Genomic DNA, 18238 nt, shown 5'->3' with positions numbered 1-18238 from the left:
GTGGCTAGGGGCTGCCAGACTTCACGATCCTGCCCCCGTCACCACTCCCCGATCGCCACAGGACTTTGTATCCAGGGTGTGAAAAGGATGGGTTTCCTTTCGGGAGGACGCCTGCGCGTGGCATCTTTTAACGTGGGGAGACTGATGCGCCTGCAGCCACCACACGATCCTTGGCAGAGAGGGATCTGGATCCAGTGGCATGGAATCCAAGACAACTGGAGATCGCCCTCTGTTGCAGCCTTCATCCGCCTTCTCAGCCGTTGTTGTGCATCTCACTGCTGCCATCTTCCGCCTGGTCCGCCGTTGAGGTCTTCACTATTTGCCCATAGCTGGGGCAGAGGTTGACGGGCAGCAGAGCATATCCACATACTAGTGGGCCTGCGTGCCACGTCTCTGGGGTCCCCTGCTACTCCGAGATCCCGTACAACTTTGCCTGGAACCGTGAGGTACCAGTTACCGTGTGTGGCCACAAGGAGGCGTGTACGAGTCTTGGCAGTGGAGAGGCTGTGTACCGGCAGAGGAGGCTTACGCACTCGGCTCCTCTTTTCGGCCCCTGAAACAGGGGACTAGCCGGCGGCAGTAGCTGAAAGCGGAAGGCAGCAAGCAGAAGTGGCATGCAACATGCACTAACTACAAGCACTACTTCTACTCCAACACTACTGCACTGAACGCATCACACGCCCTGTGTAGAATACACACACACACTAACGTAACGTTACTTTGCACGAACATGCATAACTTTGTTCGACTGTCGTGAATATTTTAAATGTCCATTTACATTATGTACAAGTAAATTAGCCAGGAGAAAATTAGCAACGTTGGCGTCTGTCTTCAAATTCTTCTCCGTTTTCAGCCGTCTCCATCTTTCAAAGGCATCTCCTATACAAATCCTTGTTTTATTTCGGAATTTGTCAAGACGTAGTTCGGATTCATAACGAGGTCTTAGGTTTAGTAACGTTATACATGTTTTATCCGACACGTTCGTAGCTGCAGCTGCGGTAACTAGAGCAGAGCTGGCAACCCGGAAGACGAAACTCTACTGACTTCGTGATTAGTAGATAGGTGGAGGGTGGCGCCTCAGACCAAAACACAACATGACAACAATAACATCAGTTGAGGGCTGCAACTCTCACTTTTAAATGACTATATCCTGGCCGGACCACTGTTTGTCAGTGATATAAGTATTTGAAATGAACATGATTTCTTCATGTCTAGTGACATATCAGGCCCATTTTATGATTAATTGAAATACATTTCTTACATACTGTACCTTTAATGTATTTCAGTACAGTTAAATTCAAATCAAGTTGTTACAACTCAAATACTTTGTGTCACATTAACTTAATATATTCTGCCAGAACAAGCGGACATCACTTGAAATTTGTAATATACTTCACTTGAGGTATCTTTGTGTAATCCACTTCAAACAAGTACAGCTCACTTAAATATAATAATTTCACACTACTTCACTACTTGTTTACTTACTTTCCCAAGGTAATCGGGTTCCTAAATTTCTTTAAGAAAACTGAACTTGTTAGAATTTAATCTGAAAAAATAAAATGATTGACATGATTTTAATGTGAAGATAAAGTGACAACACATGAACCAAAGAGAAACTGGTCCTGTTCAAGCCAACAGAGATGAAGACATCAGGCTGTGAGCAACACACACACATGATTTCTTGATTTCCTGTAGCAGTGAAAGCGAAAGTTTTCAGTCAGTTTGTTCAGACTCCATTTGAGACGACAGAGCAGAGGGAGGAAAACTGAAGCTGAAGCAGAGTGAGTGTTAACATTCTTCTTCTTCTTCTTCTTCATGTGGACTGTAGAGGGAAGAAGAGTCAGAACTCAACACTTTGATTCAACTATTCACACAAACTTGTGATTGATCACTTGGAGTTCTGCTGCTTTTATTAAAGAGCGTAGTGTGTGTTTCACTTCCTGTTCTCAGTCAGAGTCTCTGAACAGACTGGTGCAGTGTTTCCTACTGTCTAAATAAAAGCCTCTAATGATGATGCTGTCCCAACTATTAAAACTATTTCTACAGTAGATGAAATGTCTGCACATAAAATCAGACGTGTTGCGTCTTTAAATGATGGTAATAACGTGGATATTGGCTTTAGTGACAAACAGCAGCAGCCTGTGCAGCACGTTACGTCTGGAGTCGTTTCCTCCAGGTTTTGACCAACTCTCTTTAAATAATTGTAAATCTCCATGGTCTAAAAAATCAAGAGCACAAACATCAGCTTTTAAAAAGTGGAGGTAACTTTTATTTTTATTAGTGAACAACACAAATAGCTTCACATGCTACGTGAATGTTTCTGAGCCGTTTTCTCCGTCAGATTAAATTCAGTTGGTTATGAGACCATGGTGGAGTAAATTAGGTCATGACGGGCCACCATAGTATTAACATTGTATGGGAAACCCTGTTTCTGTTCTAGGCCCATCATCCACTTCCATTGTTGTTATATTTAGATGCATTAGGTCAGAGGTCACAGGTAAATACCTTCCATCAAAGGAATACATAAGACTCAGATTTCATTTAGATTGATTTGAATTATCTTCGTGCTTTTAGACATTTCTTAAATGTGAGGTCTTACATTTCATCAGGATGGTTTATAAAAGGTTTTAAAAGTCAGCAAGTGAAATCAGGTTTCTCTGAGTCCTCCTTGTATTCTGGTAACCAGGTTTCTGGTTGAAACCAGAAGACTGACTGTAACTGAAGTTGATGTAAACTCACTGAGTGTTACTGGTTTACCTCTCAGACTGACTGAAGTCCAGAAGATGGAGGAAGAGGAGGACGGAGCAGAGTCTACAGTATCCAGCTGTCTGTCTGTGAACAGTAACAGGTCCAAACCTGAACCTCTAAACTTCAGAGAAGAACCTGGACCCCCAGACACAAAGTAAGAGAACTGCTACTAACTCATTTATGACTCATTTAAAATCACTTCTGTCAGTTCCAGTAGATTGTCTGTCCCTGATGGTTGATTCATTTTTACTAAAATATATTTGCTGATATATTTGAATTGGTTTTTGTGACTCAAACATAAATAATGAGTCCTGTCTTCCCTCTCAGCTTCTCTGACAGCTGTCAGTCACCTAGAAAAGCTGTAATCTAATCTCACAGGACTGTTACAGACATGAAACCATCTGATTATCTGCAGCAGCTGTAGTTTGTGTGTTTACTGCTACTGAAATGACTTTTACCTCAGAGTTTATCAGTGATTGATGAGAATAAAACATATTTGATTTTGCAGAGGTCAGTACAACAGACAGAGAGCAGGGTCTACAGTACCCAGCTGTCTGTCTATGAAGAGTGATGACTCCAAACGTGAACCTCTAGACTTCAGTGAAGAACCTGGACCCTCAGACACAAAGTAAGAGACTGTTTCTACTGTAAACTGACCTGATGGAAGATGATGATTTTAGGATGAAGCAGAAATGTTCTGCTGAAAGATTTCTAGTCATTATGCAGATGTTTTAGTGCAGGTAGGTAAGATCCTAGTCTGGGTTTTAGAACCAGGAAATACTGATGGTATTTCTGTAGTAAAACACCTGAGAACCTCCATTTCAGAATGTCCACTCATCAATATTCAGATATATTTGTCCTCATGTTGAAGTCTGTGAAGATTTTCAATCTGCAAATGATTTTAGTGATGAAGAAATGTGTTGACAGGGAGAGGAAGAGGAGTCCTGTTTCTGTGGAGGAGCAGCCCTCCTGCTCTGCTTTGTGTCAGGACGTCCTGAAGGATCCGGTCTCTATCAGCTGTGGACACTGGTTCTGCAGACAGTGCATCACCTCATACTGGGACCAGTCTGCTTCATCAGGAGACTCCTCCTGTCCCCAGTGTGGAAAAAGATCCAGAACAAGTAAGACTGTACATCTGTCTGCTGATGGACTCTTTTCTGGAAACCTGTTGATTTAATCCAGACACATTGTTGTGTTCTACAGCATGGGGATTTAAGATCATTCTAAATATCATTGTAAATGAACTCCCAGTGAAATGTCACTGCATTGTTTCTGCTCCAGAGTAATAACAGCAGGACAGAGAGGAGTGAATGCTGTGTATTACAGACAGTCACACTGACTAACAGCCAGACAGCAGCCTGAGACACAACAAGAGACACAGACTCTGAACAACAGCCCACATTAGCTTTCCTGCTAACGTCTCCTTCTTCTCTAACCTACACACATCTTGTCCTGCGGATCCACTTGTTGAACAAGAACCAAACAAACATCCACTGAGGAAAACTGCTCTGCTAACATCAGTTTGTAGCAGTAGATAGTGAAGCAGCTGATGAGTAGCAGCACTTTGAACAGCTTCAAAACTTCACATATATTGATAGAATATTTAATTAGTTTAGATTCCTCGAGTTTAATTTATTCTCTTTTGTTTTCCTGCACTTCACATATCAGCTTTATTTTACTCTTCACTGATTTCTTTCCTCATAACTTAGCTTTGTTAATTACTGCTGAAGCAAATGAAATTCCTGCTGAGACCAGCCAGTGGGAGGCTTTTATTGTGAAAGAGCCAGAGGAAATGCAGTGTATTTGTCATCTGATTATCAGTGTTTGGCTGGTGGTGCTATTAAAACCAAGAGATGAACATACTGTGCATCATTTTATTGGTAACTCAGTCTTAAATATTACAACAAGGAAGGAACAACAACAGTGAGCTGTTAGATGAAGAGCTGCAGACAAGCTGCTGAAGCTCAACCTGCTGCCTCTGCTGTCAATCAAACACTACCACAAGAATAAAGAGCATTTCTAATGTTTCCTCCAAAAATGTTTCATTATGAGAAGAAAAAACTCTTTACAACACATTTAAAAGTCAGTTTTCTGTTCTTTGTGACTTCAAACAGGGCTGAGTGTTTTCTTTCTGTCTCACGTTTGTTCTTCTTTCCAGCAGATGTTGGTCTACAGGAGGTTTTAGATGAACATAAGATCAGTCTGAGGAGGAGATGTGAACGTGTGACTGAAGGAAGTGATGTAACAGGAAGTGGAACCCTCCTCAACAGGATCTACACTGAGCTCTACATCACAGAGGGACAGAGTGAAGAGGTTAATACCCAACATGAGGTGAAGCAGCTTGAGACAGCTTCCAAGATGAAGGTCCTCCATGACACTCCAATCAAGTGCCACGACATCTTTAAAGCCTTACCTGACCAACAGAGACGCATCAGAGTGGTTCTGACCTACGGCATCGCTGGTGTTGGAAAAACCTTCTCAGTGCAGAAGTTCACTCTGGACTGGGCAGAGGGTTTGGAAAACCAAGATGTCAGTGTGGTGATTGTGCTTTCGTTCAGGGAGCTGAACTTGATCAAAGATGAGCAGTACAGTCTTCTCAGGCTGCTCCATGTTTTCCATCCAACATTACAGAAGGTCACAGCAGAGGAGCTGGCTGTCTGTAAACTTTTGTTCATCTTTGACGGCCTGGATGAAAGCAGACTTTCATTGGACTTCAACAACAGTGAGGTTGTGTCTGATGTCACACAGAAGGCATCAGTCAACGTGCTGCTGACAAACCTCATCAAGGGGAAACTGCTTCCCTCGGCTTTGGTCTGGATCACGTCCCGACCTGCAGCAGCCAATCAGATCCCTCCTACATGTGTTGACAGGGTAACAGAAGTACGAGGCTTCACTGACGCCCAGAAGGAGGAGTACTTCAGGAAGAGGTTCAGTGATGAAGAGCTGTCCAGCAGAATCATCTCCCACATCAAGACATCCAGGAGCCTCCACATCCTGTGTGGAGTCCCAGTCTTCTGCTGGATCACTGCTACAGTTCTGGAGCACATGTTGACTACAGAACAGAGAGGGGAGCTCCCCAAGACCCTGACTGACATGTACTCACACTTTGTGATGGTTCAGACAAAGAGGAAGAAGAACAAGTACCATGAGGGACATGAGATGAGTCCACAGGAGCTGATGGAGGCTGACAGGGAAGTTCTTCTGAAGCTGGGGAGGCTGGCGTTTGAACATCTGGAGAAAGGAAACATCATGTTCTACCGAGAAGACCTGGAGCTCTGTGGTCTTGATGTGACAGAGGCCTCAGTGTACTCAGGAGTTTGTACAGAGATCTTCAAAAGAGAGAGTGTGATCTTCCAGAAATCAGTCTACTGCTTTGTTCATCTGAGTGTTCAGGAGTTCCTGGCTGCCGTCTACATGTTCCACTGTTACACCAACAAGAAGACAGAGGTGCTGGAGGACTTACTGGGGACAGACTGGCGGTACACCACTAACTGTCTGGATGACTTCCTGTGTGGAGGCCTGAAGATATCCCTGCTCAGTAAAAATGGTCACCTGGACCTGTTTGTTCGCTTCCTTCATGGCCTCTCTCTAGAGTCAAACCAGATTGTCTTAGGAGGTCTGCTGGGTCAGACAGAGAACAGTCCAGAAATCATCCAGAGAGCCATCAACAACCTGAAGAAGATGAACACTGACAAAATCTCTCCTGACAGAAGCATTAACATCTTCCACTGTCTGATGGAGATGAACGACCTCTCAGTTCATCAGAAGATCCAAGAGTTCCTGAAGTCAGAGAACAGATCAAAGTATCTCTCTGAGATCCACTGTTCAGCTCTGGCCTACATGCTGCAGATGTCAGAGGAGGTTCTGGATGAGTTGAACCTGGATCAGTACAACACAACAAAGGAGGGACAACGGAGACTGATCCCAGCTGTGAGGAACTGCAGAAAGTTTCGGTGAGTCCTGATGTGATCATTAACAAATCAATCAGTGGAGATTAGTAGTTTAGTTCTTCAGATATACACAGGATTACATTATTGTTATTATTCTTTGTTTTACCTCAAACATTATACATCAGTTGAGTTGATTTCTGAAGCTGTTTAAAATGCTGTGAGTATAAAAATGTAGATTATTTTAGTTGGTTGTGATTTTTGTTCTATTATGTATTTGTAATAATTGTTTTATTCTTTATTCTTTTTAACCATTTATTTATCTTCCTTTGTGTGATGGAGGCTTCATGTAACCCTGATAAAACTAATGAAGGAGGTTGTGCTGGAGGTTTTTGACACACACAACATTTTATGGTTTGTTTTATTCAGTAAGTTTAGTGGTTTAAAACCATATCTATATAATTTTCTGATAGGTGCCCCCACTGATCCAGAATTGACAAAACTGAGGGGAAGGAGGATGTAGGGTTTGAAATAAATAAAGAAAGGAGAGTTTGTGGATTAGACCGTGGCGGGTAATGCCTTCAAACTCATTCTGGTTTCTCAGCCAGATGGCTAGTGGCTCGATGCCTATATTGAACAACAAAGGTGTGAGTGGACAACACTGTCGGGTCCCAGGTTTGAGAGGGAAGTATGCTGAATGAACGCCATTAGTATTTACAGATGCAGATGGGGTTGCATGCAGAAGTTTAACCCAAGAAATAAATTTAGAATCAAATCCAAATTTCTCTAAAATAAAAAAATAAAAAGCTCCACTCCACCCGGTCGATGGCTTTCTCCACATGAAGCGCCACTATAATTACAGGAGTGTTGGACGCAGGTGAAGAAAAGAAGAGTTGAAAAGTTCAACAGTCTTCTGGTGTTTTAGAATGGCTGTCTCCCTAATGTAAATCCTGTCTGGTCCTGTGAGATTATTGATGGCATCACACTTTGAAGGTGGAGGGCGCGAATCTTAGACAGAATTTTATCATCTACGTTTAAAAGCAAAACTGTTTCTGTAGTTACCACAGGAGGTAGGATCCCTGTCTTTCTTCAGAAGCAGTGAAATAGATACCTCATACATGGTCACTGGTAGTCTGTCTTCAGTAAAGGAGTCATTGAACATTCTCACAAGGATGGGGCTAATAACATCGAGTATGCCTTGAAGAACTCGACCATCAGGACCAGGCGATTTCCTGTTTTGCATAGAGTTGATTGCTTCCTGCACCTCCAACAAAGAGATGGGTCTACCCAGTTCTCTGGTGATATTTACGTCAATCTGAGGGTACGTCAACCGGTCTAGAGGATTAGGGGATGCTGCGGTAGTTGGGGCACATCCATTAGTATACAGTGTGGTATAGAAATCAGAAAAAGCCTTATTGATAACTTGTCGATCAGAAGTGTGTCTACCATCAGGAAGCTTAATTTGAGGGATCAATCTAGAAGCAGCAGTTGCACGGGTCTGCTGTGCCAAGAGTCTCCCGGCCTTATCACCCTGCTCAAAACAGCTTTGTTTCGATTGTCGCAACTGTCTTTCCACTACATGTGTCATTAACAGGTCATGTTCCAAATGTAGTAGTTTCTTATAGAGGATGGAGGATTGAGAGGTTGAGTAAGTTCCATCAAGTTTCAGAAGTTCCTCTGCAATTTCCTTGAGCCTAGCCCATTCAGCCCTTCTCATTTGGGAAATATAAGATATCACGTGTCCCCGAATGGTAACTTTAAGCGCTTCCCACAGAATGCTACTGCTGACATCAGGGGTTTCGTTCAGCTCTATGTAAGAACGGATCTGCGTCGCAACAAAATCTGTAAACTCATTATCCGACAGCAGGTGCGAATTGAACCTCCATAGTGGATGAGGGATCGTATAACTTGGAAAGTTAATGTCAACTGTGGTAGGAGCATGATCAGAGATAGTTATTGTTTGATAATCACATGCATACACACAGTCTAGGAGATTGTTATCAAGTAAAAAATCTCTCCGAAGAGAATAAGTGGTGTAGTACATGGGACAAAATGAGTAAGCTCTACCATTGGGATTTTTAAGCCTCCAGGGGTCAGAAATTCCCAACTGCGATACATACATTTTTACTATGTTCGCTGATTTGGATAGTGAGATTTGTGTAGGGGAAGATCTGTCAAGAGTCACATCCTGCACCAGATTGAAGTCCCCACCCATGATAATGCGGTGACTGACAGCAATTTGCAATTTTTGCAAAGAGCCTTCGTCCCAGGTTGTCATCCCAGGTCACCGCATAAACCGAAACTAAGACCACTGGTATATTCTGAAGCGTACTCGAAACTGTGACATAGCGGCCATCAGTGAATCACATTTGTTGGTTCAAACAGGATCCTTTTATGAATGATGATGGCCGCTTTAACCTTTTCTGTAAATTTTGAATGGAATAGGGGAGGAAGGGTAACAAAAAAAGAAGGAAAAACAGTAATGACAACATGTGACCACCCTGAGTGCTACACCCAAGACAAGGCTCACAGCGAACAGCTAAACTAGTCTTCCGGGGTCTCCTCCCTTGTAGTAACAATAATTGACCCCTTTAGTCTGAGAGAAACGTCAGTAAATGGAAAATCGAGTACTGTATTCCAGGCCCTGCGTGCAAATACTTTCTTTTGTTCATTTGAAAAGTGAGCGGAGGAAAATAGGTGACTGCATATGACTTACACACCTATGGCTCCATAAAATATTTTGAATCGTCAGAACATCCTACATGTATAACAATAACATCCATTATGAGGTAGAACTGGTTAAAGATATAAACACATGTAGAGACAGAGAAAAAAACAAACAAAGTAAATATGAGCCACAGCAGGGCACCAAGACATCTTAAAGTGGCCATGGAAGTATTCATTAATTTATTTATCTTCTGTAACCGCTTATTCCTATGAAGGGTCGTGGGGTCTGCCGGAGCCTATCCCAGCTGTCATCCACCCTGGACAGCTCGCCAGTCTATCACAGGGCTAACACAGAGAGACAGACAATCATTCACACTCACACTCACACCTATGGCCAATTTAGAATCACCAATGAACTTAACCAGCATGTCTTTGGATGGTGGGAGGAAGCTGGAGTACCTGGAGAGAACCCACACAGACACAGGGAGAACATACAAACTCCACACACAAAGGAACCAGTCAGCCTGGATTAGAACCAGGGACCTTCTCGCTGTGAGGCATCAGTGCTAACCACCTCTCCACTGCGCCGCCCCATGGAAGTATCCCTATACATCAAATGAGATTAACAAAATGCCTGCATGTATAAAACATTAACATCCAGCATGAATGATGTGGGCTACTGATAGTGCATCTGTTAATGAAAAGTGACCAGCTTCAGTAAAACCCTTTTAATTAACTCGCGGTTATCCAGCTAGAATAACAGTGGCTCATCCACGGTCGGATTAACAATCGTTCACGCCCGTCAGGTCTCTCCCATGCGGACGGATCTGTATCATTTTCTAAAGATTACTGAAGTCATTGTGACCATGGAGGATGTTTGGGGATGCCTCAGTACTTTTATTGAAATTACATGGAACAGAAAGACCACACTCAAATTACAAGTGTCACTTTATTAGAGGTATATTTTTACATTATTTGTCCCAAGATGTTTTCTACATGACATTCTATGTAGGATGAACCAGTTTAGTTCTGTTTGTAATCTGTCATCATTTTCTTTTAGATCTCCTTCAGGCTGTAAGCTCATCATACAAAAACACAAATATTAGCATTCAGTTGTTTCACCTCTTAAAGAGCAACTTCATATTCACTCAAGCATCAATCAGATATCCTGGGTTCAGTTAACACACTGTGTTTGTATAAAAAGTGGAATCCTTCTCATCAAGTGCTTAGTTTCATTTCTGCAGCGTTTGGCAGCAGTCATCAGATTTTTCCTGCGTATGGACGTGAACAGTCGTAGCTGACAGTAGTAGGTAGCAAAGAGAGATCATCTCTCCAACTGGAACTGTTCACTGAGTTCAACTCATTCTAAATGTTCTGGAGTCAAAGTGAAGAAATGTTTTCATCAACCAGATGTCTTCATTCTGACTGTGTGGATCAAATCACACTGACAGACTGTGGACAGTATGGAAGCCTAAATGTAACTCCATTTTCCCTCCTTCATCTACAAGATGAAAGCAGAACAGAGATTGTCATTAAAAGTCTGCAGCGATGAGAGAGACTGAAGAGAGTCATTGTGTCATGTCAAACACAGTAAGATGAGATGAGCTGAACCACAGATGTTCATCAGATGATCACCTCACTCTGTTTCATTCTCATTCTAAGCTAAGGCTAAGGTTAAATACAGTAAAATTGTTATTCACGTCGGCAGTAATGACACCCGGTTACGTCAATCGGAGGTCACAAAACTTAATGTGGAATCGGTGTGTAAGTTTGCTAAAACTATGTCGGACTCCGTAGTTTTCTCTGGTCCCCTGCCCAACCTGACCAATGATGACATGTTTAGTCGCACGTCGTCATTCCATCGCTGGTTATCTAGGTGGTGTCCAGAAAACAACGTGGCCTTCATTGACAATTGGCACACTTTCTGGGGAAAGCCTGGTCTGATTAGGCGAGATGGCATCCACCCAACTTTAGCGGGTGCTGCTCTCATCTCTAGGAATATGGCCGATTTTATTAACCCCTCGAAACCATGACAACCCAGAGTTCAGACCAGGAGGCGGAGTTGTAGTCTTACACACTTCTCTGCCGCTTCTCAAGGACTGTCTCACACCCTAAACTATATAAACTCTATAGATGTTCTGTCTGCTCCCAGATTATTTAAACCAATAAATAACAAAAGAGGAGTTTCTCATAGGAACCTTATTCAAATCAGAACAAGTTCATTGGTAGAACACAAGAATAGGAAAATTAAATGTGGTCTTTTAAATGTCAGATCTCTCATCTAAATCTCTTTTAGTGAATGATCTGATAACTGATCATCAGATTGATCTTTTTAGTTTGACTGAAACATGGCTACAGGATGATGAATATGTTAGTTTAAATGAGTCTACTCCACCCAGTCATAGTAATTATCATATTCCTAGAAGCACAGGTAGAGGAGGAGGAGTGGCAGCAATCTTCCACTCTGATTTATCTATTAATCCTAGACCTAAGGAGAGCTTTAATTCATTTGAAAGTCTTACTCTTAGTCTTCCCCATCCAGACCAGAAAATACAAAAACCAATTCTTTTTGTTGTGGTGTATCGCCCACCTGCTCCTTATTCTGAGTTTTTAGCTGAGTTCTCTGAGTTTTTATGTGATTTAGTTCTTAGAACAGATCAAGTCATTATAGTAGGTGACTTTAACATCCATGTTGATGTTGTCAGTGACAGCCTTAGCTCCTCATTTACATCATTATTAGATTCAATTGGCTTTTCTCAGAACGTAAACGGATCAACTCACAGTTTTAATCACACCTTAGATCTTGTCCTAACATATGGCATAGAAACTGAAGGTTTAACAGTATTTACTCATAACCCTCTTTTGTCAGATCATTTCCTCATAACCTTTGAATTTGCAATAATGGATTACACAGGAACTGAAAAGACATTTCATTACAGTAGATGTTTGTCTGACAATGCTGTAACTAGATATAAAGAATTAATTCCTTCTTTATTTACCTCAGTGCCATGTACCAATGTTGTGGACGACAGCAACCACAATTTAACCCCTGCACTAATAGATTATTTTGTCGATGGCACTGCAGCATCGCTTAGTTCAACTTTAAACTTAGTTGCTCCTCTGAAAAAGAAGGTCATAAATAGGAGGAGGCTAGCTCCCTGGTATAATTCACAGTTGCGCTGTTTAAAACAGGCAGCCCGAAAGCTAGAAAGAATTTGGCATTCCACTAATTCTGAAGAAGCTCGCATAGCCTGGAAAGATAGTTTAACAACTTATAAAAAAGCTCTCAGTAGTATTAGAACAGCATATTATTCATCATTAATAGAAGAAAACAAGAACAACCCCAGATTTCTTTTCAGCACTGTAGCCAGGCTGACAAAGAGCCACAGCTCTGTTGAGCCATCTATTCCTTTAGCCCTCAGTAGTAATGACTTCATGAGCTTCTTTACTAATAAAATTGTTGGCATTAGAGAAAATATTCAAGGCATCCTTCCAACAGCTGTTAAAGATGCAAGTACAGCGACATTAGAAACTTTTGTAAGACCTTATCAATATCTGGAATCCTTCTCCCCAGTAGATCTTCTTGAGCTCTCTTCAACAATTACAGCATCTAAACCATCAACCTGTCTTCTAGATCCAATCCCAACTAAATTGCTCAAAGAAGTTTTTCCATTAATTAATATCTCCATATTGAACCAGATAAATTTATCTTTATTAATAGGATATGTGCCTCAGTCTTTTAAGATTGCTGTAATTAAGCCCTTACTTAAGAAAGCCACTTTAGATCCAGATGTTTTAGCCAACTATAGACCAATCTCCAACCTTCCCTTTATTTCCAAAATTCTAGAAAAAGTTGTTGCTAATCAGTTGTGTGACCACTTAAACAAGAATGGTCTGTTTGAAGAGTTTCAGTCAGGTTTTAGTTCATCATAGTACAGAAACAGCTCTGGTTAAAGTTACCAATGATCTCCTCATGGCTTCAGACAGTGGACTTGTCTCTATACTTGTTCTGCTAGATCTTAGTGCTGCATTTGACACTATTGATCATAATATTTTACTACAGAGACTTGAAAGTGAGGTCAAGATTAAAGGAACTGCATTAGACTGGTTTGAATCCTATCTATCTGACAGATTCCAGTTTGTTCATGTCAATAATGATTCCTCTACTTATACAAAAGTAAGTTATGGAGTTCCTCAGGGTTCTGTGCTAGGACCAATACTCTTCACGTTATACATGTTGCCATTAGGCAAGATTATTAGAAAACATGGCATAAACTTTCATTGCTATGCAGACGACACCCAGCTATATTTATCTATGAAACCAGATGAAACTAATCAGTTGGTTAAACTCCAAGCATGCCTTAAAGACATAAAGGCTTGGATGACCTGTAATTTCCTACTCTTAAACTCAGACAAAACAGAAGTTATTGTATTCGGTCCTAAGCATCTCAGAGATTCATTATCTAATCACGTGGTTTCTTTGGATGGCATTACCTTGGCCTCCAGTACTACTCTAAAAAACCTTGGTGTTATATTTGATGAGGATATGTCCTTTAAATGTCACATAAAGCAAGTGACCAGGACTGCCTTCTTTCACCTGCGTAATATCGTCAAAATTAGGAACATCATGTCTCAGAGTGATGCTGAAAAACTAGTTCATGCATTTGTGTCGTCCAGACTGGATTATTGTAATTCATTACTGTCTGGCTGTCCAAATAGCTCTTTAAAAAGCCTCCAGTTGATTCAAAATGCCGCAGCAAGAGCATTGACAGGAATTAGCAAGAGAGATCATATTACTCCAGTTTTAGCTTCTCTTCACTGGCTCCCTTTAAAGTCTAGAATAGAATTTAAAATCCTCCTCCTTACATACAAGGCCCTTAAAGGCCTAGCTCCATCGTATCTTAAAGACCTTATTGTACCATATCATCCCAGCAGATCACTTCGGTCTGAAAGTGCAGGCCTACTTGTGGTTCCTAGAATTTCAAAAAGTAGAATGGGAGGTAGAGCTTTCAGCTATCAGGCTCCTCTCCTATGGAACCAGCTCCCAGTTTGGGTTCGGGAGGCAGACACTCTCTCTATTTTTAAGGTCAGGCTTAAGACTTTCCTTTTTGATCAGGCTTATAGTTAGGGCTGGACTAAACCATCCCTTAGTTATGCTGCTATAGGCCTAGGCTGCTGGGGGACGATGCACCAAACACATGTCCTCCTTCTTTCTTCTCTCTCCTCTCTCGCATCCTCCACTTTCTTTTCTCTGGCACAGAGCTCTTGCCCTCTAATTTCCTATATACTACTAGTCATACAATTCTGTGCTATTACTATGTAGAATGTTTACTGCTGTGTGTGTCCCACCCCCCTTCCCCCCCCCCCCTTCCCCCCCTTCCCCCCTCTTCTTGTGAGTATCTTTGGCCTGGAGTGGTGTGTTTCCTGTGGAGCTCTATACTACATCTGTTGTCGTGGTCTCATCAGCCTGCCCAGTCTTCATGGAATCCTGCAGTTATCCACTCCTACCTGAATGAACAATTCTCCAACCTGCCTATGATTCCTCTTACATTTTCAAACTGTCATGTAACATCATCAGTTTGTATCATAAGATTCCACATGTACACTTTAGTCAGATATGTGTATCTATGACAGATGTATGTTTATCTTGCTGTTCTCTTCTCTTCTCTCTTTGATGTTCTCTTCTCTCTTTCTTCTGTCTGTACCCGGCTGGCCTTAGGCAGATGGGTCCCTCCATATGAGCTGGGTTCTGCTCGAGGTTTCTTCCTGTTAAAAGGGAGTTTTTCCTTGCCACCGTTGCCTTCAGGCTTGCTCTGGGGGTTTCAGGCCGGGTTTTTGTAAAGCGTCTTGAGACGATTTGTATTGTTATTGACGCTATATAAATAAAATTGAATTGAATTGAATTGAATTCAGTCTGGATCTAGAATGTAAATGATCTGATTTAACAACAAATTTTATTCGTTTTCTAATCACAGACTTACTGTATGTGGACTCTCAGAGACTCACTGTGAAGTTGTGGCCTCAGCTCTGAAGTCCAACCCTTCCTATCTGAAACATCTGCACCTGAGTTACAATGACCTGAAGGATTCAGGAGTGAAGCATCTGTCTGCTGGACTGGAGAGTCCAAACTGTAGACTGGAGACTCTGAGGTCAGTTCACTGACTGGAACTGTTGTAGGTTTTCTTTATTTATTCAATTCAAATCATTGACTGATGTGTCAAATGTTCTTTAGTTGATAAATGTTCAGAATTTCCATGAGCACAAATCTTAAGAAGTGAAAGACTTGAGCAGGGTTCATTTAAAGGTGACAGAAGTGGAGTCATGACGGGGAGATGATGTGAGCCTCCACAGGTTCATGTTGTGCTCCATCAGTCAGTGAAGATGAAGTCAGTACTGATGAGGCTGTAGAGTGTGTGAGAGATCTCTGATCAGTAAAGTTTGAACTGCAGCACAAACTCCCAGATCTTCTGTTTCTGCTGCTCATTTGAACCTGACAAAAGGTTGAGCTCATTTCCAGACTCAAGGGTCTCTGACTACAAAGGCTCAGTCTCCTCTGGTTTTTAGCCTCCACCCAGGAATTAGTAACAGAGCTCTACTGGAGGAGGGTTAACATGTCAGAGATCCAATCAGCGATCAACATCATACCAGACTGAAAGTCATCATTGAAACTTTAACATCTGTTCTAAAATACACAGAGAAGCAGTGAAGGATGCTACAGTTGGTGTTGCATGTTAGTGGATTTAGTCAGTAAGTGATGATGTCTGTAGAAGACATGATGAAGATCCACAATAACAGAAGGACAAAGTCAGTCAAATATGTATGATTAGATTTAATCTACATCTTTTGTTCTTTATACAGATTGATCAACTGCAGTTTGTCAGAGATCAGCTGTGATTCTCTGGTCTCAGCTCTGAAGCCCAACCCCTCCCATCTGAAACATCTGGACCTGAGTGAAAACAGTCTGGAGGATTCAGGAGTGAAGCAGCTGTGTGGTTTTCTGGAGAGTCCAGACTGTAGACTTGAGATTCTGAGGTCAGTTCACTGTCTGTTACTGTTGTAGATCTGATATGTTTAATCACCAACTGAATCTAATTCATGTTCATCCAGAACTTTCCTCCATAAATCTGTAAATGTCCTTTAGTTCAAGACGAGTGTTTGTAGCAGAAACTGTAGAAAATGTCCACTGTTAGTTGTTAAAGTCAATGAAGCTTAAAGGCTGTTAGGACACAGTAATGTTGAGCTGCACATTTAAAACCTGACCACATCTGATTGAATTATTCATGATTTAATCTACATCTTTTATTCTTTATTCAGTTTAAAGAGCTGCAGTTTGTCAGAGATCAGCTGTAATTCTCTGGTCTCAGCTCTGAAGTCCAACCCCTCCCATCTGAAAGATCTGGACCTGAGTTACAACAACCTAAATGAATCAGATGTGAAGCAGCTTCTTGATCTTGTGGTGCTGATGTGAGTAGAGGGTTCCAGTCACTCCATGCTGCTTTTATCAGTATTTATTTCATCACTGACTGACAGCTGATGGAGACTCTGGGAACACTCATTTATCTCCACTCTTCTTTCTTCTTCTCTCTACAGATGGTGATCATGATCTTTGTGAAGAGGACGGTGTGTGAGCTGAGAGAGGATGAGCTGTGTCCTGATGATCCAGAGAGGTTGAAGCAGCAGCAGCAGCAGCAGCAACAGCAGCAGCTTGTGTGTAGAGAGACTCTGACTGTAGATAAATGCTGCAGAATAAACCACATGTTCAGCAGAAACATGAGCTAAAACACACACATTCTACTCACAGTGATGCAGCCAGTGTTCAGTTTCACTCACTCAGCATATAGATGTGTTTCTGTTTCTGCTCTTTGCTTTATGGACTCCACTGAGTTAACATTGGAATCTAAAACTGTTTGGACTTTTCTCTGATATTTCCTGACACTGTTGGACCTTCTGTTCAGTTCCAGTGGATGTGTGTATATGCTGGATGCTGGAATAGAATCATAAGAACATCTGAGCTAACTCTGGATCTCATCCTTGTGAAGTGAAGGCTGAGGTTTTTATGTGTGTGTTCTTGTACATTTATATCGATAACAATTAACAAGTGTCTCTGTGAGGGAGCTGCACTCACTCCCTCACCTGTCAGGTCAGCCTTTCTTTCTTTATTTGAATATTTACTTTTATTTAGTATTTTTATTCAGTTAATATCCGTTAACTAAATATGGAGCCGTTTAGTTTAATACATTGACTTGGGTTAATATATTTTCCACAGGGTTTGTTTCATTGGTGTTTTGATTTTAACCATTTTCTCTTTTGGAGGTGTTCCTGTCGAGGTGGTGTTCAAGAAGCGTGAACTTGAACGCCACAGTCACCAGGTGCCTCTAATCCAGACTAGACCATTGAGTATTTAGAAGGGGAGAGAATGCGATTGCTTTCTTTTGTATTTTCTTTTTGTTAAAGGAACAGTATGTAGGATTGTGGCCAAAACTGGCCAAAACTGGTACTGCAATCACTTTCAAAATACTGTAGAACGGTGTATCCCCTCCAACCTCCCCCCTGACTCGAGGTTGCCAGGTTACCGAGGTAACGTTAGGCTACTCAATACGTCTCAATTACGTTTCACATTTCCATAATCGACGTGCTAATGTTGTTTTCCTCTGCGTTTCAGCATAATGACAGAGAAACGGGCTCATAATGGATTGCTAATGTTAGCAATGACGACTCGCCGTTTTTATTTCCCAAACAATTCCTTACCTTTTCAATTCAATGACCCACCTCCTCTGTATGCGCTAACGTAACGTTACTTTGCACGAACATGCATAACTTTGTTCGACTGTCGTGAATATTTGAAATGTCCATTTACATTATGTACAAGTAAGTTAGCCAGGAGAAAATTAGCAAAGTTGGCGTCTGTCTTCAAATTCTTCTCCGTTTTCAGACGT

At 41.6% G+C, this 18238-nt stretch overlaps 1 protein-coding gene across 2 annotated transcripts; it reads left to right on the top strand.

Annotated features, from left to right (window-relative positions):
- Positions 1–1286: 1286 nt before the first annotated feature.
- Positions 1287–18201, top strand: LOC311488305 (NLR family CARD domain-containing protein 3-like). 2 transcript variants are annotated; one of them, XM_084544935.1, is made up of 8 exons: positions 1287–2902; positions 3257–3376; positions 3676–3869; positions 4910–6701; positions 15278–15451; positions 16161–16334; positions 16617–16766; positions 16893–18201. In XM_084544935.1, the coding sequence occupies exons 1-8, from the start codon at positions 2784–2786 to the stop codon at positions 16897–16899; spliced, it is 2730 nt and encodes a 909-aa protein (XP_084401061.1). In that variant the 5' UTR covers positions 1287–2783; the 3' UTR covers positions 16900–18201. The 2 variants fall into 2 exon arrangements, with proteins under 2 accessions (XP_084401061.1, XP_084401060.1); XM_084544934.1 differs by having other exon boundaries at positions 4907–6701.
- The last annotated feature ends 37 nt before the right edge of the window (positions 18202–18238 follow it).

This window comes from Chelon labrosus (genome assembly GCF_963514085.1).
Source record: "Chelon labrosus genome assembly, chromosome: 5".
Classification (NCBI taxonomy): Eukaryota; Metazoa; Chordata; class Actinopteri; order Mugiliformes; family Mugilidae; genus Chelon; species Chelon labrosus.
Note: the sequence above shows the minus strand (reverse complement) of the source record. Positions and strands in the feature narration are given on the sequence as shown.

What these genes read in the sequence shown, in the direction of transcription:
- LOC311488305 (XM_084544934.1), top strand. Translation starts at nt 2,784, where the DNA reads ATGGAGGAAGAGGAGGACGGAGCAGAGTCTACAGTATCCAGCTGTCTG. An exon ending in TGGAAAAAGATCCAGAACAA is followed by an intron (nt 3,870 to 4,906) that starts GTAAGACTGTAC and finishes TCTTCTTTCCAG; the next exon opens with CAGATGTTGGTCTACAGGAG. An exon ending in AGGAACTGCAGAAAGTTTCG is followed by an intron (nt 6,702 to 15,277) that starts GTGAGTCCTGAT and finishes TTCTAATCACAG; the next exon opens with ACTTACTGTATGTGGACTCT.